The following is a 24,422-nucleotide window of genomic DNA, read 5'->3' as shown; positions in this document are numbered from 1 at the left end:
CCGAGATGAGATCCTCAGACCCCTTGTGAAACCATATGCTGGTGCGGTTGGCCCTGGGTTCCTCCTAATGCAAGACAATGCTAGACCTCATGTGGCTGGAGTATGTGAGCAGTTCCTGCAAGAGGAAGGCATTGAGGCTATGGACTGGCCCGCCCGTTCCCCAGACCTGAATCCAATTGAGCACATCTGGGACATCATGTCTCGCTCCATCCACAAACGCCACGTTGCACCACAGACTGTCCAGGAGTTGGCGGATGCTTTAGTCCAGGTCTGGGAGGAGATCCCTCAGGAGACCATCCGCCACCTCATCAGGAGCATGCCCAGGCATTGTAGGGAGGTCAAAGGCACGTGGAGGCCACACACACTACTGAGCCTCAGGTCATTACATCAAAGTTGGATCAGCCTGTAGTGTGGTTTTCCACGTTAATTTTGAGTGTGACTCCAAATCCAGACCTCCATGGGTTGATAAATTTGATTTCCATTGATAATTTGTGTGATTTTGTTGTCAGCACATTCAACTACATAAAGAAAAAACGTATTTAATAAGAATATTTCATTCATTCAGATCTAGGATGTGTTATTTTAGTTTTCCCTTTATTTTTTTGAGCAGTGTATAATACAGACACACACACACACACACACACACACACACACACACACACACACACACACACACACACACACACACACACACACACACACACACACACACACACACACACACACACACACACACACACACACAGGACAATTGGGCTAGGGGTACAATATCACATTACACAGGGACCTTATGGGGCATACATACACTTCATTCTAACAGCGTTTTTGTTAGAGTATTTAAATGTCTAAAAAATATAGTTCAATTTCTTTTTGAAAGGTAAGAAAATGTGTTGGTTTGTAAATTTACATTTGTGAATATGACATTTGGCCAAAAGAATAATGAAATGAATTACATAAACTAGTTTAAAGTTATTTCTATTGTAGGTAGAATCCAAGCAGTAGGTCTCACAATAGTGTAAGATCTTCATAAATGTATAAAATTATAAATCTACTGTCTTGCCACAGTTTCCTTGCACTAGTACAATGCCAAAAAAAAAAGATGCAACACCGTTTCTGGGTGGTCATTACAAAAGGTACAATTTGAGTTTTTCTAACACTTCTTCATTTAGTGGTTGGCAGGATAATATTTATGAATAATTTTAAAGGAAACTTCCTTAATTTTCTTAACAGATAGGTATGTGTGTGGCAACATCCAAACATTTTTCCAACAGGTGTTATCAATAAAAACGTTCCAATAAGGCATGACAAGGTTCGTCGAATAATAAAGCAACACCTAAGAGAATGCCATCTAAAACAATTGCAAAATATTTAGATGTTACAGGGATCTTGTAAAGTGATACGAATTCCTTATAACCAAGTAAAAGACCCTCTGCATTCACAAGTTGACTCACCAATAGGATATTATTTCGGAACCAATATTCTAAAAACAAATAAGTATTTTTATACAAAATATCCCGATTATTCCATATACATGTGTTGAGAAAAAGTATGCTTATAAATGAAGGTCCATGACAAGAACTGCTTTTCATCGGCAGGTTTCACTGGAATTTTGTCGATATTCTAATTGCAAACCAACATGAAGTTAAGGCCACCAAAACTAGAGAAGACATGAGGCTTTTTGGAAGTACATACTGACCGTAACGGTAGTAATGACGATAGTTGATCAGTAACGAACGTATTTTGATAGTATTATGCTTGACAAGCTTGTGAATGGCTTCTTCCCTGTTTGAATGAGAATCGCCATTCAACACTGTAATATTCTGGTTCATACCACGCCCATCGTTTAGACTACATAGTGAAAGAGACTCGCTCCCTTCTATCATAACTGTTGAACATTTTCGTTTCTTTACTATCTCTCTGTGCGCTCTTGAGATGTTGGCTACCATAAAGAACATTTCCGTAACCTACGACGGTATGGGCAAAACCTTTAGCAGCGGCGACTTCATTTCGGGGCGAATAACGTTGGAATTAGGAAAAGATTGTAAAATAGATTATCTTTCCATAAAAGCAAAGGGAAAGTCAGAAGTCCGTTGGACAGAACATCATAAACATTCAACTATAACTTACCATTCCAAGGACAAGATGTTCAGCATTGAACAATTTATCATTCGAGAACAAAAAGGCCAAGGTAAGACATCAAGCACAGGTTCCAGAGTTTTATATGGGACATTTATTTACGAAGTAAGGTTATGCCTCTTGTAGTGCAGTAGTAGCGTCGTTAGATCACTAGATAGACAATGGTCGAACGACGCTACTACTGCACTACAAGTGGCATAACGTTGCTTCGTGTGTTCGTGTGTGTGTGTATAAATATTAGTACCAGTCAAGTTTGGACACATTCATTCCAGGGTTTTTCTTTATTCTTACTGCTTGCTACATTGTAAAATAATAGTGAAGACATCAAAACTATGAAATAACACATGGAATTATGTAGTAACCAAAAACGTGTTAAACAAATTATTTTATATTTGAGATTCTTCAAAATAGCCACCCTTTGCCTTGATGACAGATTTGCACACTCTTGGCATTCTCTCAACCAGCTTCATGAGGTAGTCACCTGGAATGCATTTCAATTAACATGTGTGCCTTGTTAATTAAGTTAATTTGTGGAATTTCTTTCCTTAATGTGTTTGAGCCAATCAGTTGTGTTGTGACAAGGTATGGGGTGTTTTTTTATTTGATTTATTTAACCTTTATTTAACTAGGCTAATAAGTTAAGAACAAATTTATATTTACAATGACGGCCTACCAAAAGGCAAAATGACTTAGGGGTGGGTCCCTAAACAATTATTAGAACATTAGGTAAATATTTTTCAATATTGCAGTTTTTCTCAATCGCTTTGGCTCATTTTTTTGAAAATCTTAACATTCTCTAAACTGTAAGTTAAATTGTCACAACTGTTTTATGGGACATCACAACTCTATTGCATGTCAGCAAGATGTAGTAACTCACCCAAAACATTTAATTCATGCTTCAAAACCTAGTTATTGTCATCGTGTGAGCTGTACAGGTCAAAATGTTTAGATGTTTTTTCACCATGGCAGTCAACCCTGGAAATGTTTGTTTTTATACACATTTCAGTTTGTTCTACTTTTTTGTTGACACTGACCGCTTACTGTACAAGACTGTCAGTTCTGTCTAGCTGAATGCTATTGTGTATCACTGAGCTTTATAGATACCGATTTCAACACTAGATAAAAGTTGACTTGGAAAGGTCAATACTGTTGTACACAGAAAAAGGATATGCACATTTGTATGTATCCAGATTATTATCATTTTAAGCAATATGTTACATGTAAACAGAATTCACATTTGCATTTCCATGTAATATTTCTTACATGTAAAGTCATATATAGTGAACAGAGAATTTGCCGCAAAATGATATCCATGCAACAAACAAAACCAGCAGCAATGAAAAAAACTTTGGTACTTCTGTAAAAAAACAAATTGTACTTCCTCACATTACGTAACATTGCAAGTTCCCATCTTCTTGGTGGACATCCTGTCGCTCTTGTTGGTCTGGCCAGAGATTTGTCAACATCACATCTGATGTTTTCCCTTGTGATACACCGGGGGAAAATCTCATTGCGTGGCTCAACCATCCCCTGCAATCTGTGATGTCCTCTTAAGCAGGATTCATGGCATCTAATAGAGACATCTGATCTTGTGCCCGATAGTCATATGCTTTCCACCTCCATGCTGAACAAAACCTCTTCTATCGGATTTAGGAATGAGGAGGATGATGGAAGGAACTCCATTCTTATCATTTCATGCCCAGCAAATCATTCCCTGACAATTTATTTCAATTGTATTTATTTTACCTATGTTTAACCAGGTAGGCAAGTTGAACAAGTTCTCATTTACAACTGCGACTTGGCCAAGAAAAAGCAAAGCAGTTCGACACATACAACAACAGAGTTACACATAGAGTAAAACAAACTAACAGTCAATAATACAGTACAAAAACAAGTCTATATACAATGTGAGCAAATGAGGTGAGATAAGGGAGGTAAAGGTAGTAAATACAATATAGCAATAAAAACACTGGAATTGTAGATTTGCAGTAGGTGAATGTGCAAGGTAGAAATACTAGGGTGCAAGGGAGCAAAATAAATAAATACAGTAGGGGATGAGGTAATTTTTTGGGCTATTTATAGATGGGCTATGTACAGGTGCAGTGATCTGTGAGCTGCTCTGACAGCTGGTGCTTAAAGCTAGTGAGGGAGATAAGTGATTCCACTTTTAGAGATTTTTTTTAGCTCGTTCCAGTCATTGGCAATAGAGAACTGGAAGGAGAGGTGGCCAAAGGAAGAATTGGTTTTGGGGGTGACCAGAGAGATATACCTGCTGGAGCGCGTGCTACAGGTGGGTGCTGTTATGGTGACCAGCGAGCTGAGATAAGGCGGGACTTTACCTAGCAGGGTCTTGTAGATGACCTGGAACCAGTGGGTTTGGTGACGTGTATGAAGCGAGGGCCAACCAACGAGAGCGTACAGTTTAAAGTGGTGGGTAGTATATGGGGCTTTGGTGACAAAAGGGATGGCACTGTGATAGACTGCATCCAATTTGTTGAGTAGGATGTTTTGTAAATGACATCACCAAAGTTGAGGATCGGTAAGATGGTCAGTTTTATGACAATATGTTTGGCAGCATGAGTGAAGGATGCTTCATTGCGAAATAGGAAGCCAATTCTAGATTTAACTTTGGATTGGAGATGTTTGATGTGAGTCTGCAAGGAGAGTTTACAGTCTAACCAGACACCTAGGTATTTGTGGTGGTCCACATATTTTAAGTCAGAACCGTCCAGAGTAGTGATGCAGGGCGGGCGGGCAGGTGTAGGCAGCGATCAGTTGAAGAGCATGCATTTAGTTTTACTTGTATTTAAGAGCAGTTGGAGGCTACAGAAGGAGAGTTGTATGGCATTGAAGCTCGTTTGGAGGTTAGTTAACACAGTGTCCAAAGAAGGGCCAGAAGTATACAGAATGGTGTCTTCTGCGTAGAGGTGGATCAGAGACTCACCAGCAGCAAGAGCGACATCATTGATGTATACAGAGAAAAGAGTTGGCCCAAGAATTGAACCCTGTGGCACCCCATAGAGACTGCCAGAGGCCCAGACAATAGGCTCTCCGATTTGACACACTGAACTCTATCGGAAAAGTAGTTGGTGAACCAGGCGAGGCAATCATTTGAGAAACTGAGGCTGTTGAGTCTACTGATGAGGATGTGGTGATTGAGAGTCGAAAGCCTTGGCCAGGTCAATGAATACGGCTGCACAGTATTGTTTCTTATCGATAGCGGTTAAGATATTGTTTAGGACCTTGTGTGACAGAGGTGCACCCATGACCAGCTCTGAAACCAGATTGCATAGTGGAGAAGGTACGGTGGGATACGAAATGGTCTGTAATCTCTTTGTTAACTTGGCTTTAGACCTTAGAAAGTCAGGGTAGGAAAGAAGAGGGGGATGACTGCAGCCGCTTTCCAATCTTTGGGAATCTCAGACTACACGAAAGAGAGGTTGAACAGGCTAGTAATAGGGGTTGCAAAAATTTCCGCAGATCATTTTAGAAAGAAATGCAACAAGGGCAACAAGCTTAGATTGTAGGATGGCTGTGGTGTTAAACATGTCCCAGTTTAGGTCACCTAGCAGCACGATCTCTGAAGATAGATGGGGGGCAATCAGTTCACCGATGGTGTCCAGAGCACAGCTGGGGGCAGAGGATGGTCTATAGCAAGCGGCAACGGTGAGAGACTTGTTTTTAGAGAGGTGGATTTTTAAAAGTAGAAGTTCAAATTGTTTGGGTACAGACCTGGATAGTAGGACAGAACTCTGCAGGTTATCTCTGCAGTAGATTGCAACACCTCCCCCTTTGGCCGTTCTATCTTGTCTGAAAATGTTTTTGGTGGTCTTCCTAAACCAGGATTCAGACACGGCTTGGACATCCGGGTTGGCGGAGTGTGCTAAAGCAGTGAATAAAACAAACTTAGGGAGGAGGCTTCTAAATGTTAACATGCATGAAACCAAGGCTTTTATGGTTACAGAAGTCAAGAAAAGAAAGCGCCTGGGGAATAGGAGTGGAGCTAGGCACTGCAGGGCCTGGATTCACCTCTACATCACCAGAGGAACAGAAGAGGAGTAGGATAAGGGTACGGCTAAAAGCTATTAGAATTGGTCGTCTAGGACATCCGGAACAGAGAGTAAAATTAGCAGGTTTCTGGGGGCGATAAAATAGATTCAAGGTATAATGTACAGACAGAGGTATGGTAGGATGTGAATACAGTGGAGGTAAAGCTAGACATTGAGTGATGATGAGAGAGATATTGTCTCTAGAAACATAATTGAAACCAGGTGATGTCATCGCATATGTTGGTGTTGGAACTGAAGGGTTGGATAAGGTATATTGAGCAGTGCTAGAGGCTCTACAGTTAAATAAGCCAATAAACACTAACCACAACAGCAATGGACAAGGCATTTTGACATTAAGGAGAGGCATGCTGAGCCGAGTGATCATAAGGGTCCAGTGAGTAGTGAGGTTGGTTGGGGTCACTGCGATTCAGACAGCTAGCCGGGCCATGGGTAGCAAGCTAGCATAAGACGGAGGTTGTTAGCCACCTCGTGCGTTTCTGCCGGTAGGTTAGTGGAGTTCCGTGTGGTAGAGGGGAACAATCCAATTGGCAACATAGTTATAGTGGCCCAGGAAAATTGTCCGATAGATCTATTCAGCTAGCAGCCGATATGCTCAAGACAGCTAACGAATAATGGACCGCAGTTAGCAGATGGGCGTTCAGGTTACGTTGCGACGGAGGGGCCTGTTGAATAACTCCCTCGGGTAGATAACGTTGGTAGTCCAGTTGTGAAGGCTCGGTGGGGCTCGGCATCGGCAGCTAGCTAGCTGCAAGATCCAGGTGAAATTGTCCAGAGCTTGCGGTAGGAATCAGGGGGTATGGAGAGAAAATAGTTCCAATGTTGGTTTGGTGGAAGCTGACATTATCCCACACAATTACATAATATGAGGTCGTTGTGCAGTCCTCTATATGACATGTAGAATTCACAAATAGATCATGTCACAGATAGAATTATACTATTGTGCTGTATTACTTTATATTCTTCATACATATCTTACGGTACGTTGTGATTTTCAGACTTGCATTTACCTTTACAATAGTTGCTGTATTGTTGTGAATGAAATGCTGTAACAAAAGTAAAGAACGAGTACATATTTGTTATTTATTTATACATATTTGCTGTTTTCCCTACTGAATATTTGCACAATTGATGACACTGTGGACCTGTTTACAATAGGCTGTACACTCCAGCCAGCCTCTTCCATTGTAAGAACATGGTTTAGACCTCAGAAAAATAACTGTAGACCTCCACAAGTCTTGTTCATCCTTGGGAGAAATTTCCAAAGGCCTGAAGGCACCATGTTCTTCTGTACAAAAAAATAGTACGCAAGTATAAACACCATGGGACCACGCAGCCATCATCATGCTCAGGAAGGAGACGCGTTCTGTCTCCTAGAGATGAAGGTACTTTGGTGCGAAATGTGCAAATCAATCCCAGAACAACGGCAAACAACCTTGCGAAGATGCTGGAGGAATCAAGTACAAAAATATCTATATCCACAGTAAAACGAGTCCTACATTGACATAACATGAAAGGCCGCTCAGCATGGAAGAAGCAACTGCTCCAAAACCGTCATAAAAAAGCCAGACTACGGTTTGCAACTGCACATGGACAACAATATCATACTTTTTGGAGAAATGCCCTCTGGTCTGAGGAAACAAATAGAACGGTTTGGCCATAATGACCATTGTTATGTTTGGAGGAAAAAGGGGAGGCTTGAAATCCAGAGAACACCATCCCAACCGTGAAGCACGGGGGTGGCAGCATTATGTTGTGGGGGTGCTTTGCTGCAGGAGGGACGGGTGCACTTCACAAAATAGATGGCATCATGAGGAAAGGAAATGATGTGGATATATTGAAGCAACATCAAGACATCAGGAAGTTAAATCTTTGTCGCAAATGGGACTTCCAAATGGACAATGACCCAAAGCATACTTCCATAGTTGTGGCAAAATGGCTTAAGGACAACAAAGTCAAGGTATTGGAGTGGCCATCACAAAGTCCTGACCTCAATCCCATAGAAAATGTGTGGGCAGAACTGAAAAAGCGTGTGAGCAAGGAGGCCTACAAACCTGACTCAGATACACCAGCTCTGTCAGGAGGAATGGGCCAAAATTCACCCAACTTATTGTGGGAGGCTTGTGGAAGGCTACTCGACACGTTTGACCCAAGTTAAACCATTTAAAGGCAATGCTACCAAATACTAATTTGAAATAAATAAAAGCTGAAATAAATCATTAATTCTCTCTATTATTATTCTGACATTTCACATTCTTAAAATAAAGTGGTGATCCTAACTGACCTAAGAGAGGGCATTTTTACTAGGATTAAATGTCAAGAATTGTGAAAAACAGTTTAAATGTATTTGGCTAAGGTGTATGTAAACTTCTGATTTCAACTGTACATACATACATGCACACAAAAAAATCATTATTTTAGGCACTGGTTGGAACACTGTCGTTATCTTACAGTAGTAACACTGTAATCATGTTATTGTAGAATTGTTTATGTAATTACACAAGGAATAGGGCAGAACTTTGCATAAAAAAAGGGTGGTTTAGGGTGAGTGGGATGTGGGATGTGGTAGAGCTGGGCAATGGTAGGGAGTTTATGATCAATGTGTTGTTCTTAATGGTTACTATGGTTCTAAATTATATTTTTTGCTCTTATTAAAGTACCGTTTGCTCATTTATTTGTTCATTAACGTAATGTGGTCTCATCTACTGTAACATGGATCTCATTACCGAAATGCATCAGTGATAAAATACTCCTAGAATAATATTACAAAATATCTACTCTTTATATTTGTGTTCTTTTTAAAATATGAATAATAATTTAAAACAAATATATTTTTTAAACATCCAGGTTATGAACATGCCACACGTTACGGTAATTAGATAACTGGTTAAAATTGAAATAGTTTAAATGTTTTTGTTTTTATTTTCACCTTTCTATGTTTATTTTCTAACTTTACAAGTGTTACGGTAATGAGATATCTTTGTGCATGTTCTTGGAAAATATTTGGTCCATATTTTAGGACAGGTTCTTTTTGATCTTTTAACATAAACGTGACTTGTTGTTTTTCAGATTGTAATGTCGTAGCTCCTGGAACTCACGTTTACCCATTCACATTTCAGATCCCTCAACAGTAAGTGCCCTGCAAACACACCTGGTGGGCTAATATTTACATCGCTTAGACACTTGATCATGAGCACAATCATATAATTAGAGTTGTAAGCTATCTTGTTAACATCAACAAGGTAATCCTGAGTTGTTTTCAGAATGTTTACAATGGTTAACTTTAAGTACTTGTGTTTTATGATTGTGTCTTACATGCTGACCACAACGCTCGCATTGCGTGCGATTCAAATCATTGCACCCACACTGCTCATGCGCAGCAGCGAGCGTCTGCGGCGCCAGGCGCTAAAATCGAAATTGGTTCTATTTGTGACACTCAACATGCCGGCCTCTCCAATCTCCTCATTGGTTTTTAGGAGCATATACCCACGTGGGTGATTGAAAAATGATCCGTCGGTTGTAGTAATTCAACGTAAAGTTGGTTGCCAACCGTCGCATCAAGTTCAAAGAAGAAAAAGAAGCGTGAAGGAAGGAGGAGAGATGAGAAACAAATTTGTTTCACCATTTTATCTGTGGATTTTCAGAGTAGTGGACTTTGCATTTCAGGTAAAATAACTATGTTTATTTCCCAAGACAAATTAGCTAGCAACAGCAAGCTAGCTAGCTAAATTGCCAAAAATGTTTAATACTTTTAACCTGTCCGCAAATTAATATCATTGGTTCCGAGTTTGTTTTGATATTTCAACCTGCGTGTCCTCATCACTTCTGGTGTGGGTGAACAAAATCAAAGTGGGACGCATGTTAGCATACCTATATGATACACTGAATGAGAAGAAATTAATGATTTAATCTACGTTTACACAGGCAGCCCATTTATTTGCAAAATATCTGATCAGATTGGTTAAAAGACCAATTAGTGAAAAAAGATCAGAAATGAGCTGCCTGTGCAAACAGCCATATTAAGTCAATAATATAATCAGTAGATTGCAGATAGTACATGTATATGCAGGTAGCTGCCAACATAAAGGAATTGCCAACGTAACGTGTCTTAATGACGTTGGGTCACCATGAGCCACCAGAACAGCTTCAATGCGCCATTGGCATAGATTATGTTTCTGGAACTGGGATGTGGGATGTGAAACCAATCTTCCACAAGAAATTCCATAACTTGGTGCTTTGTTAATGGTGGTGGAAAACACTGTCTCAGGCACCGCTCCATCTCTCATAATAGTTCAATTGGGTTGAGATCTGGTGACTGACACATACTTTAAACCCCCTATGCTCCTTTGAGACCCCTCTTTCAAAGTTACTGAGACCAAAATAATGGGCAACTGGGCATTTTTATGCATGACCCAAAGCATGATGGGATGTTAACTGCTTAATTAACTTAGGCACTGCATTCAGGAACCACATTCAATATTTTTTTGTATCCCTCATTTACACGTGTGTTTCCTTTATTTTGGCAGTAACCTGTAAATAGCCTAATTACATATAGGGTCATCCTCGTTTAGGGCTGAAATGAACGCTCAATGGAGATAATAATCATATTTTGTGTCCTTGAAACCGACCCATAATGGCTTTGTCTTGATGTATATGTAACTAAAGAGCTACTGTAGCCTAGTTACAGGTCTAGCACCATATACCAATCGGAGACATTTAGTTGCCATTTTCCGATTATGACAGTTCACTTGTTTATTTATGGCCCTAGTCTGTAGGTTCCAAATTGCTTGTAGATACTACACCATAAAATATCAACTTTATGTAGAATGTTGACTATAATCTATCACCATTCTTGGTCTTCGTTTTGTAATTTTAAAAAATTAAATAATACTGATATTCCTTGTTCATAGAGCAATGCCATCATCCTTTAAAGGCGCCTGGGGGAAAATCCTGTATACGTTAGAGGCCAAGTTGAGCAGACCAATGAGGATATCCAGCAAAGCCAGGGCTGAGTTCCCCTTTGTCTCCAAGGCAGACCTGGGCAGCATCCCTGAGCTGATGGTACACACACACACACACACACACACACACACACACACACACACACACACACACACACACACACACACACACACACACACACACACACACACACACACACACACACACACACACACACACACACACACACACACACACACACACACACACACACACACACACACACACACACACACACACACACACTCCCTGTTAACACAATGAGTACTACTGTGTGAGCCTATCCTTTTATTTATTTATTTTTATTTCACCTTTATTTAACCAGGTAGGCTAGTTGAGAACAGGTTCTCATTTGCAACTGCGCCCTGGCCAAGATGAAGCATAGCAGTGTGAACAGACAACACAGAGTTACACATGGAGTAAACAATTAACAAGTCAATAACACAGAGAAAAAAGGGGGGTCTATATACAATGTGTGCAAAAGGCATGAGGAGGTAGGCGAATAATTACAATATTGCAGATTAACACTGGAGTGATAAATGATCAGATGATCATGTACAGGTAGAGATATTGGTGTGCAAAAGAGCAGAAAAGTAAATAAATAAAAACTGTGGGGATGAGGTAGGTGAAAATGGGTGTGCTATTTACCAATAGATTATGTACAGCTGCAGCGATCGGTTAGCTGCTCAGCTAGCTGATGTTTGAAGTTGGTGAGGGAGATAAAAGTCTCCAACTTCAGCGATTTTTGCAATTCGTTCCAGTCACAGGCAGCAGAGTACTGGAACGAAAGGCGGCCGAATGAGGTGTTGGCTTTAGGGATGATCAATGAGATACACCTGCTGGAGCGCGTGCTACGGATGGGTGTTGCCATCGTGACCAGTGAGCTGAGATAAGGAGGAGCTTTGCCTAGCATGGCCTTGTAGATGACCTGAAGCCAGTGGGTCTGGCGACGAATATGTAGCGAGGGCCAGCCGACTAGAGCATACAAGTCGCAGTGGTGGGTAGTATAATGTGCTTTAGTGACAAAACGGATGGCACTGTGATAAACTGCATCCAGTTTGCTGAGTAGAGTGTTGGAGGCAATTTTGTAGATGACGTCGCCGAAGTCGAGGATCGGTAGGATAGTCAGTTTTACTAGGGTAAGCTTGGCAGCGTGAGTGAAGGAGGCTTTGTTGCGGAATAGAAAGCCGATTCTTGATTTGATTTTCGATTGGAGATGTTTGATATGGGTCTGGAAGGAGAGTTTGCAGTCTAGCCAGACACCTAGGTACTTATAGGTGTCCACATATTCAAGGTCGGAACCATCCAGTGTGGTGATGCTAGTCGGGCATGCGGCGATCGGTTGAAAAGCATGCCTTTGGTTTTACTAGCATTTGATATTGATATCCTGATATTTATTACAATAAGTGCCATAAGATCTTTAATGACCTCAGAGAGTCAGGACATCCGTTTAACGTTCCATCCGAAATACGGCACCCTACACAGGGCAGAGTCCCCTAGAACTGCCCTGGGGCAGAGTCCCCTAGAACTGCCCTGGGGCAGAGTCCCCTAGAACTGCCCTGGGGCAGAGTCCCCTAGAACTGCCCTGGGGCAGAGTCCCCTAGCACTGCCCTGGGGCATTGGGATATTTTTTTAGACCAGAGGAAAGGGTGCCTCCTACTGGCCCTGCAACACCACTTCCAGCATCTCCCATCCAGGAACTGACCAGGACCAACCCTGCTTAGCTTCAGAAGCAAGCCAGCAGTGGTATGCAGGATACTAATGTAGTATTGCCAATGCTGCTCTTGGTTGTATGGTGGTAGTGTTGTTTGTAGCACAAGTGTCTTTGTTCCTTTTCAGATCCCTCAGCATGGAACCAAGGATAAAAAGATGAAGTTATTCACCTCAGGAAAAGTGGGAATGGACATTCACATGGAGAGAATGGGCTACTACTTAGGTAAGAAAACCAACAGGACTAATGAGAGCTAGGGACATAGTAATGCACATCTGGTATATAGCCTTTCATACCATACCAATGTTTATTACTGTTTCTTAAGAACATTTTACTGTCCTTAGAAAATATAAGGCATGGAAACATGTAAACGTGAAGGGAGGGCGTTGTCAGTATTCCAATCTTCAAGCATATGCTTTTCAGATGATTGCATTTTGTTCTTTGTCATGCATACACAAACAATACAGCTGAATATTGTCAGTTGCATTGTTGACTTGAGTGGTTAAAGTGGAATTGACAGCATTTTAATTACATTGCAGATATGAAACATACCGTTATATCAGTCAAAAATATCAAATTCACAGTAAAAGAAAAAGTTATATTAGTTATATTTGACAAAAAATGTCATGACTCATAATAAGGCATTGTTGGCAGAATAGAGGGATGCAGTTCAATGCATGCTTAATATGGTGTTATTCTCTATGGGGTACCACAGGGTTCAATTCTCGGGCCTACTCTTTTCTCTGTATATATCAACGATGTCGCTCTTGCTGCGGGTGATTCTCTGATCCACCTCTACGCAGACGACACCATTCTGTATACATCTGGCCCTTCTTTGGACACTGTGTTAACTAACCTCCAAACGAGCTTCAATGCCATACGGTACTCCTTCTGTGGCCTCCAACTGCTTTTAAAACGCTAGTAAAAACTAAGTGCATGCTTTTCAACCGTTCGCTGCCCGCACCTGCCCACCCGACTGGCATCACTACTCTGGACGGCTCTGACTTAGAATATGTAGACAACTACAAATACCTAGGTGCCTGGCTAGACTGTAAACTCTCCTTCCAGACTCATATTAAACATCTCCAATCCAAAATTAAATCTTGAATAGACTTCCTATTTTGCAACAAAGCCTCCTTAACTCATGCCGCCAAACCTACCCTCGTAAAACTGACTATCCTACCGATCCTCAACGATGTAATTTACAAAATCGCTTCCAATACTCGACTCAGCAACCTGGATGCAGTCTATCACAGCACCATCCATTTGTCACCAAAGCCACTTATACCAGCCACCACTGCGACCTGTATGCTCTAGTCGGCTGGCCCTCGCTACATATTCGTCGCCAGACCCACTGGTTCCAGGTCATCTATAAGTCCATGCTAGGTTAAGCTCCACCTTATCTCAGCTCACTGGTCATGATAACAACACCCACCCGTAGCACACTCCAGCAGGTGTGAGTCCTTCTGTAGCTCAGTTGGTAGAGCATGGCGCTTGTAACGCCAGGGTAGTGGGTTCGATCCCCGGGACCACCCATACGTAGAATGTATGCACACATGACTGTAAGTCGCTTTGGATAAAAGCGTCTGCTAAATGGCATATATTATTATTATTATTAGGTATATCTCACTGGTCATCCCCAAAGTCTTTGGCCGCCTTTCCTTCCAGTTCTCTGCCGCCAGTGACTGGAATGAATTGCAAAAATCGCTGAAGCTGGAGTCTTTTATTTACTTCACTAACTATACAACATCAGCTATCTGAGCAGCTAACCGATCGCTGCAGCTGTTATATAGCCCATCTGTAAATAGCCCACCCAATCTACCTACCTCATCCCCATACTCATCCCCATACTTTTCTGCTCTTTTGCACACCAGTATTTCAACTTGCACATCACCAAATTAACACTCCAGTGTTAATTTGCTAAATTGTAATTACGTCGCTACTACGGCCTATTTATTGCCTTACCTCCTCACACCATTTGCACACACTGTATATAGACTATTTTTCCCCCGTATTGTGTTATTTAGTGTACGCTTGTTTATTCCATGTGTAACTCTGTGGTTGTTTGTAAAATAAGAATTTGTTCTTAACTGACTTGCCTAGTTAAATAACATTTAAAAAACGCTGTCAGTTCCACTCTGAGTAATTCATAAATACAAGTGTTATTCATACATGTCGGAATGAGAAAAAACCACAAGTTGAGGTTTCACGCAAATCATGAACAGACATGGTAGATTTACTCAAGTGTTTGAATTATCATTTATCTCATATTAGGTTTGACCTTCATGAATCCAGAACAACATTGCTACCATAAATATACACCCCCTCCCTTTGCAGGTGAAGACCTAAAGGTTGTGGCATCCATTGAGAATAGCTCCTCTCGTGAGATCAAGCCCAAGTACACCCTGTACCAGAAGGACAGCTTCTTTGCGAGGGGAAAGAGGAGGGTGTCCACCAAAGACATCCTGAAAGAGCTGGGAGAGCCCATCCCGCCATCTGGGAAACTGAAAGTCACTAAAGTCCTTAAAATCCCACAACACATTGTTCCATCCATCCTCACCTGCAGTAATATTAAATGCGAGTACAGGCTGAAGGTGTGTGTCTCTGTGTCTCCCTCTCTGTGTGTGTGTGTGTGTGTGTGTGTGTGTGTGTGTGTGTGTGTGTGTGTGTGTGTGTGTGTGTGTGTGTGTGTGTGTGTGTGTGTGTGTGTGTGTGTGTGTGTGTGTGTGTGTGTGTGTGTGTGTGTGTGAGAGAGTGAACTGTTAAAACATATATTCAGTGTCTATCCAAAGCCACTACTACAATGTGCTTTGACCATTTATTTACTAAGATACTAAGATTTACTGGGCTTACAACATGCTGTAGTGGGCTTTGTTGCTACAACAGGAATGCTCTGGTGAAACACCTCTCTTTTATTTTGTTATTGTTTACCAAGGGAGTCATCAGACTTTTGAAATGATTAAAGACCTATTTTTACAACTTCTGAAGTCATGTGGGTTGTTATCATTGATAAAAATGTAGAGCAAAGACTAGAGGCTGGTTACTTTTTAACTACAAATGTTATCTAAGTATAACTTGCTGTTGGGCAAACCATGTTCTTATTGAGTCCACGTTTTGCAATTGGTAAATCGTTATACTGTTTGACAAAGTGTCACTGATCGATTTATACAAGTAATTTTTTCTAACTCAAATGGAAAAGTTTTTTTTTTAAACAGTTTGCACTTGAAATATGAGTTTGAATATATGTTAAATCCAATAATCAAGGGTAGTAGGTAGCCTACTGGTTAAGAGCGTTGGGCGTAAATGACTCAAATGTAAATGTAATCATTTACCTTTTAATTCTAGCTTGTATACTGTGCTTTGTCTTAGGCCTATAGCCTAACTATTGCATTCCCTTTGATTCCAATATCCTTGTTTGTCATAGATCGTCCTGGATGTTCCCTATGCCAGAGACCCAGAAATCAAATTGCCACTGGTCATCCTCCCTGCAACTCAAACGCCTGGACTGCAGCCGCCACCTTACTCTGACTTTGGTTTTGACTCGTTCGGGAATGCAAACCAACCCGGATGGAACAGCACACCACAATTTCCGGGAGCCTATCCACCAATGGCCCCAGGAGCCTATCCACCAATGGCCCCAGGAGCCTATCCACCAATGGCCCCAGGAGCCTATCCACCAACGGCCCCAGGAGCCAATCCACCAACGGCCCCAGGAGCCAATCCACCAATGGCCCCAGGAGCCTATCCACCAATGGCCCCAGGAGCCTATCCACCAATGGCCCCAGGAGCCTATCCACCAATGGCCCCAGGAGCTTTAGCGCCTCCCCCAGCCTACGGAACGTACCCATCCTTGTCTGATTTTGGTGGTAAATCCTAGTGGGAGAAAAGATAAGAGGGTAAAAATATAACAAATGAATGCATTGTATATGATAAATGCGCAGTTCTCTATCTCTTTAGACTTCCATTTATACTTCCATACTTCTCTGTTGTTGATGTTTCTTGTCATTGACATGACAACGTGTGTAACTTCAATATCTTTGTGGAAATGCCAACTATGAATAATGAAATGGAACAAAGTTCTGCTGTGAATATTGCTGTTACGAATGTAACGATGAATGTCCTAATTTCATGGTGGTGCTGATATTCTAATAAAAAATCTATTATATATATATGGCAATTTCCAAATAAGTACAGTGAAATAAAAAGCAGGAACGTCCACGATGATAATAGGCTACTGGTCCATTTTTTTTATGATGAGATACATAAAACCAGGAACACCAACTAAATACCACACCCTATGCATACATAAACCTTATATAGGCCTTTATAACTTTTTATTTGATGGAGAAGAATCAGAGTTATGCTGTCACAAGTATTGGAAAATTAATCAGATGTGACTTTAATGATGACATTGCAAATATTGTGGGTGTAGACCTACTTATTGTCCCTGCCTTTTGTAAATACAGACCTCCTCCCTTACTATGTTATATTAAAGACCGTTGTGAACCCTACCAACATTTTTTTTCCTTCTGTGTTGGTTATGCTTCATTTCGTGGACCAGAATGACAATCCAAATCTTTACCATCAAATATGATGCGGAAAATGGGCCATATGTAATTTTCATAGGGAGATACTATCACAGGGAGAATTGTTTTGGTAGTTTCAGCTGAAACAAAGATTAAATGTCCTTCTATCAAAGCTAAAGGAAAAGCTCATGTTTTGTGGGAGGAAGATTATGGATTATACTTGGACGAAACATACCGTGCCAAATATGAATTTTTTCAATTGAGCAGTGTGTACTGCAGGAAGGGAATGGTAAAGTATCTCAACTTATTTTCCTAATTTATGCATTGCTTATCAGCCATCATAAAGACGAGTAAGACATTTTGGGGAAAAGGTAGAAAGGGGAAATCTGCTGTTCAAACAATAATAAATATATGCTGTTTGGGTAAAGTTCAGGGAAGCTGGGGGTGGAGAAATGTAAGCTAACGACACTCAAATTCATAGAGCTCTGAATGCAAGAACTGATCATCCATGATATCAAACTTCATTTTAACCAGGGGTGCAACTTTCACCCCAGTTTTATTATTGGAATGTGATCCAAACGAGGCAACAGTGTGCTTTAGGACCATGCGGATGCCTCCCAGTGGTTGGTTAGGCTATTTGGAGTGTTTATCCAACTGGATTAAAAACAATACACGTGTATATATATATATATATTTTACGCCCCCCCCACCTCTAAAACCTAAGCTGCGCCCCTGGTTTTAACCATGTTTGGAGGCTATGCCTACAGTGTTTACAATATATATATATATTTATTTTACAAACAATGGAGTACTGGTGGGGTAAGATAGCAATAGCTTAACTACGGAGGCATTTATAAGTTCTTTGAGAATCAATATCCTTCATTTAAACGGAGTGGCTGTGCAACCTCACCTGTGCTCCCCTTTTACGTGCACTATACATTGTGAGCGGTTTAATGGCATAGGTCTACTGTAATTTAAAGCCTCTACTAGAATTGTGTATTCACTTTCAAGCTAATAAAATTCTCCATTGTGTTGTAGCCTTGGTAGGATCATTCTGTTCTCCCTATACATAGACTTATCCATTGTAGATATTTTCAAAACTACGTGTCAGGGGGACAGGGAGCAGTCATTTCATAATCTCGCCCACTAGCTGGCTTTCAAGTCATTTCATTTTCTTGCACTGTGACAAGTAAATTCTCTGCAATAGGTGCAGCTCAGGGATGGGCAACTTTAACTGGGTTGGGGGCAAGAAAAAAATCTGAAGTCCTCATAAGGGGCCACAGGTGCTCACGGTTTTGCCCACATCCATACTACAAATGTGGCTCATGCAATGGAATGTATTTTTTAAAATTATTATTTGTGTTGATTCAAGAAATCACACCTCGATGGCACAGACTGATGGGTACACTTCCTGCTTTGCACCTATGGTACACTCGCAATGGCAGCCAGTCCACCCATTATGCCATCATTCAATTGAATGGAGACGCCCGTTTATTCATGATCTGTGCTATCCGGGATCCTTGGGACATTCCCACCCCATTGAAGTCAATGTAAAATGGTTTAGGCAATGGACGTCCCAAGGATTCAAGATAGCACCTCATATTCATTCTTATTTCTGTGATCGTCTGATAATTCTATGCAAGCGGTAGGTCACGTTCTGAAATACAGTATTCTATTTTTGTATGTCACTCTTTAGGTAGTGTTATGTTGTCTCTTGTCGTGATGTGTGTTTTGTCCTATATTTATATATTTATTTATTTTAAATCCAGCCCATGTCCCCGCAGTGGGTAATTTGCCTTTTGGTAGGCCATCATTGTAAATAAGAATTTGTTCTTAACTGACTTGCCTAGTTAAATAAAAGGTTAATAAAACATCTAAAAAAATATATGCCAAGTGTGTAAAGCTGTCATGAAGGCAAAGGATGGCTACTGAAGAATCTCCAATGTAAAATATATTTTTATTTGTTTTTGGTTACTACATGACTCCATATGTGTTATTTCATAGTGTTGATGTCTTCACTATTATTCTACAATGTAGAAAATAGTACAAATCTAGAAAAACCCTGGAATGAGTAGGTGTGTCAAATTTTGACTGGTACTGTATATGTATATAGTGCCTTCAGAAAATATTCAGACCCCTTGACTTTTTCCAAATTTTGTTACGTTACAACCTTAATCTAAAATGTATTAAATAAAATAAAAATCTCAGCAACCTACGCACAATACCCCATAATGGATAAGCAGGTTTTCATACATTTTTGCTAATTTACAAGCTTGGTACACCTATATTTGGAGAGTTTCCCCCATTCTTCTCTGCAGATCCTCTCAAGCTTTGTCAGGTTGGAAGGGGAGCATCACAGCTATTTTCAGGGCTCCAGAGATATTTGATCGGGTTCAAGTCCGGGATCTGGCTGGGCCACTCAAGGACATTCAGAGACTTTACTTTTCTTTTCTCTGTTAATCTTTCCCTTGATCCTGACTTGTCTCCCAGTCACTGGCACTGAAAAATATCCCCACTGCATGATGCTGCCACCACCATGCTTCACCGTAGAGATGTTGTCAGGCTTCCGTCAGACATGACGCTTGGCATTCAGGCCAAAGAGTTCAATCTTGATTTCATCAGACCAGAGAATCTTGTTTCTCATGTTCTAAGGGTCTTTAGGTGCCTATTGGCAAACACCAAGCGGGCTGTCATGTGCCTTTTACTGAGGAGTGACTTCTGTCCTGAGCCATGCAAAGATGTCTAAAACCCAGTTTTCACTTTGTCATTATGGGGTATTGTTTGTAGATTGATAAGGGGAAAAAATATTTAATACATTCTAGAATGAAGCTGTAACGTAACAACGTGGAAAAAGTCAAGGCACTCGAATACTTTCCGAATGCACTGTATGTATGTATGTATGTATGTATGTGTGTGTGTGTGTGTGTGTGTGTGTGTGGGTGCGTGCGTGCGTGCGTGCGTGCGCGCGCGCGCGTGTGTTTGTTAATTCACGGTTGTTTCCATGCTAGCAGACGAGTCTACAGCCTAATGTGCTTCGTTGTGTCTATCGTCAGATTAAACACCAATCAACTGGGACCGCTGGCTGGGCATTCCTTTCTTAATAAAAAACAAATTTACATTTGGTTGAGTTTTCAACTAACGTGAGTTCAACAAGCCATCTAATGTAATTTGATTTAATTTTTTTTAATGCTAAATTCCCTTACGTTGATGACCTTTTAAATATCCAATCAGTTTTCCACGTTGATTCAATGTCATCACATAGATTTTTTTGTTGTTGAAATGATGTGAAAACAACGTTGATTCAACCAGTTTTTTTCATAGTGGGAAGGGACTAGTTAAATGCCGACAACACATTTAACTCAAGTGCTTGCGACATCGCGTAGCCACTTGACATTGGTCAACTCTGGACACTGGCAGGATGTTCTGGTCTCTGTCTTTCATAACACTGGTAATACACTCAATTCAGCATTAGGCTAATATGCATGCTCTTATTGTTCTCTTGCACAATTACACACCTGCTCTTTGCTGGCCTCTCTCCCCAATAGCTTTTGAGGAGCCCCAGGAAAAGCTAGACTACATTATAGCTTTTACGGACAATTCTTCAAAAAAATGTTTACTAAGAATATTCAAAGAGAGATGAAAGCAATTTATCACGCTTGCTGAATGTAAAATACAGCAGCCAAAATAACTTGTGGAGAATTTGAAAGGAGAGAGAGAATGTACAATGGTGATCACATTGGTAAATTGATACACTGATGGGTTAAGATTCTCATGAATTGACAACCATTTGAAAAATGGAAATCACTTGAGCAAAGACGCATGTAGGCTAATGATTAACATTGACATGCTGAGAAATGGATTTGTAAATTGCATTTGTTTTTTAATTGCTCCAGTAAGAATCGACTGATGCAATGTCAATGGACTTCAGTTATTGGTTGAAATTTGGCCATCCGCTCTGGCCTTGATTTCAACGTCTGCATATGTAGATTTTTGATCTGGTCCAGAACGGCCTTGTTTTGGCCCAAAAATAGACATCTATGATTGGTTAACCTCCATTTTGCTTGTCTTTGCGATTTTATTTGAATATTTAAACGTGACAATGCTTTCTTCATTGAAAAATGATTAATGTGACTTCAATGTCAAACAAAGCAACTTCTCAATGTCTGGTAGAGTCGTGTTTTCAAGGTGCGCAAAAATAGATATTTTCCAATGTCTATAAAAATACAATCTCATAAAAAATATATTTGAACTTTCCCCTTAAACTGAAAATTAACGTGATGTCTTTTTAACATCAACATCCGTGCTTCTACACCTGCATTGCTTGCTGTTTGGGGTTTTAGGCTGGGTTTCTGTACAGCACTTTGAGATATCAGCTGATGTACGAAAGGCTATATAAATAAATACATTTGATTTGATTTACATGTGTTTCTTTATAATTTTTTAATACATGTGCATTTGTGTGTTATTGTGTATTTGTGTACCCACCCTGAAAGTGCTGAATAGTCTGTAAACACTTTATATAATGTGCAATAGAATGGGTTGATCAGTTGATAGGTGAAGGCTACTGTAGAAAGAGAAACGATAAACTGTCCTCTAGTGTGGATGCTCGCCAACGTTTATAGCTTATGTTCAATTTATAGTTTATTATAGTTAGCATTAGTTATCGCCCTATGCGTGGATGGCCCTTAAGCTTTACATTTAGCTCATGCTCTTCCAATTTTGTATGAACACTCCTGACTTCAAAGCCCACAGGCGTTGATTTTAGGTCTGGACCGGCCTTGATTTCAACATTCACAGACATTGATTATTAGTCATGTCCGAACTGGCCTTGATTTGACCCAAACATAGAAGCCTATGATTGGATCAGATTGTTCAGAGATGAGGCACAGACTGTACAACATGCCATTGATTAGACTAGGGTTTAAAAAGGGTGAATAGCCTAAAGGGAGCAATGTGAAGTTAGGGGGAGGGAGCAGAAAAAGTGGGTAAGGTTTTTCCCGAAATTTTTTTTTGTGTTAAGAAACACATGCACAGAGCATTATAAGGTTGTTTAATGCACATGATAGGTGTCCTGGGGGAGTGTGAAGAGCCGGTTCAATCAGGTCACGCAAAGTCCCAAAATGGATGTACCAATCGCAGAATGCCCATAAACAGCCCAGTTACTTTTGATAACAGATGTTGGGAGAGACTACATGGTCAACATTGTTCAGTGTATCTAAATTCTATTTCCATTTCCCCATACTCTCAGGCACCAATGTTCTAACTACAGGAAGACATGTGTATCCTTTCTCTTTCCAAATTCCTGACGAGTAAGTATTAAAAGTATTATACATGTTGTGAATGTAACCGATGTAAAATGGCTAGCTAGTTAGTGGTGCACATGAGTAGTTTTCAATCGGTGACGTCACCCACTCTGAGACCTTGAAGTAGTTGTTAACCTTTCTCCGCAAGGGGCCCGGCTTTTGTAGAGCAATAGGTAACGATACTTCATGGGTGATAGTTGTCGACGTGTTCAGAGGGTCCCTGGTTTCTAGCTGAGATTGGGGCAAGGACATGGACACTTTGGTGTTTTGACCCAGATCACTCAGGTGGTCTCTGCCCAGCTGCGGGGTTGCTGTGGAAAATTTTGTGGAGCGATAGGTAACAATGCTTTGTGGGTTATAGTAGTTTATGTGAGGGTCTGTTTCGAATCAAGATTGGGCCAAGCAGAGAGATGGAAGCAACATTGTTACATGAACATTACTTTGATGCAATATGATTTTAATTTGTGAGTTTTACCAAAGAAGCAACTGCTGATATCAGATTCAAATAGGCCTACTCTTATTTTGGAAGGCTAATCATGTGAGACTAGGCATCACTCATATGCATGATCTACATCTACATAAACAAGTCATAGCAGTGCAGGAACATAGTATTAAGTAAACCAGAGATATTAGCTTCAGAATGAGATAAATACAATAGTAATTAACTAGAGATTTCTTTTTAATCATGGTTATGGATAGGAATGGGACATTTTGTTTCAATTTCACTAGACAAATGTGATGGATTCGTGGTCCTACGATGTTATCCTGTTTTTCTCAGGGACATGCCCTCCACTCTCCAGGGTAAATGTGGTCAAATCCTCTACTCATTAGAGGCTAAGTTGACCAGGTCAATGAGGTTTGACACCAAAGCCAAGACTGATTTCCCCTTTGTCTCAAAGGCAGACCAGTCTATGATCCCATATCTAATGGTAAGGAACAGTATTTGGCTATATTGTCACTACTAGTGCCCAGAGTTTAGTTATCACACATTCCTGCCTGTCACATGTTTTGTTACACCCACAAATGACATTGATCAAGTCAAGCGATAACTTCCTGGAAAAACTCCTGGCCCTGTCTTTATTTATTAGTATCCCCATCAGTTGTTGCTCACGCAGCAGCTACTCTTCCTGGTGTACACTCAAAACATGAAATAATACAGAACATGAATGGACAACAACAGCTCAAGGACCAAACTACATGCATTTATAGCAAGAATAATATAAATTAAAAGTAATTATTGACAAATACTTTGAAAAACAGAGACTTGTACTCTAGGCCTACCTACAGTATCAGCAGTCAATTACATACATCAAATACTTACAGATCAGCGTACAGTGCATTTGGAAAGTATTCAGACCACTTCACTTCCTCCACATTTTCTTATGCTACAGCCTTATTCTAAAATTGATTAAATAGTTTTTTTCACCTCATCAATCAACACTCAATATCCCATAATGACAAATCAAAACCAGGTTTAGACATTTTTGCTAATTTATAATAAATAAAAACCTGAAATATGACATTTACATACAGTGGCAAGAAAAAATATGTGAACCCTTTGGAATTAACTGTATTTCTGCATACCTGGATTTCTATCTTTAGGTGCCTTTTGGCAAATTCCAAGCGGGCTGTCATTTGCCTTTTACTGAGGAGTGGCTTCCGTCTGGCCACTCTACCA

The 24,422-nt window shown here is 40.5% G+C and overlaps 1 protein-coding gene across 1 annotated transcript; it reads left to right on the top strand.

The window, feature by feature from the left end:
* The first annotated feature begins 1,857 nt into the window (after nucleotides 1–1,857).
* LOC124034598 (arrestin domain-containing protein 3-like) lies at nucleotides 1,858–17,426 on the top strand. The gene is made up of 6 exons (XM_046347999.1): nucleotides 1,858–2,188; nucleotides 9,273–9,333; nucleotides 11,114–11,264; nucleotides 13,044–13,140; nucleotides 15,253–15,509; nucleotides 16,340–17,426. Exons 1-6 carry the CDS (start codon nucleotides 1,933–1,935, stop codon nucleotides 16,790–16,792), a joined length of 1,275 nt encoding a protein of 424 aa, XP_046203955.1. The 5' UTR covers nucleotides 1,858–1,932; the 3' UTR covers nucleotides 16,793–17,426.
* Nucleotides 17,427–24,422: the final 6,996 nt, after the last annotated feature.

This window comes from Oncorhynchus gorbuscha, linkage group LG04 (assembly GCF_021184085.1).
Source record: "Oncorhynchus gorbuscha isolate QuinsamMale2020 ecotype Even-year linkage group LG04, OgorEven_v1.0, whole genome shotgun sequence".
Lineage (NCBI taxonomy): Eukaryota > Metazoa > Chordata > Actinopteri > Salmoniformes > Salmonidae > Oncorhynchus > Oncorhynchus gorbuscha.
This window is presented reverse-complemented; position numbering and strand designations above follow the sequence as displayed.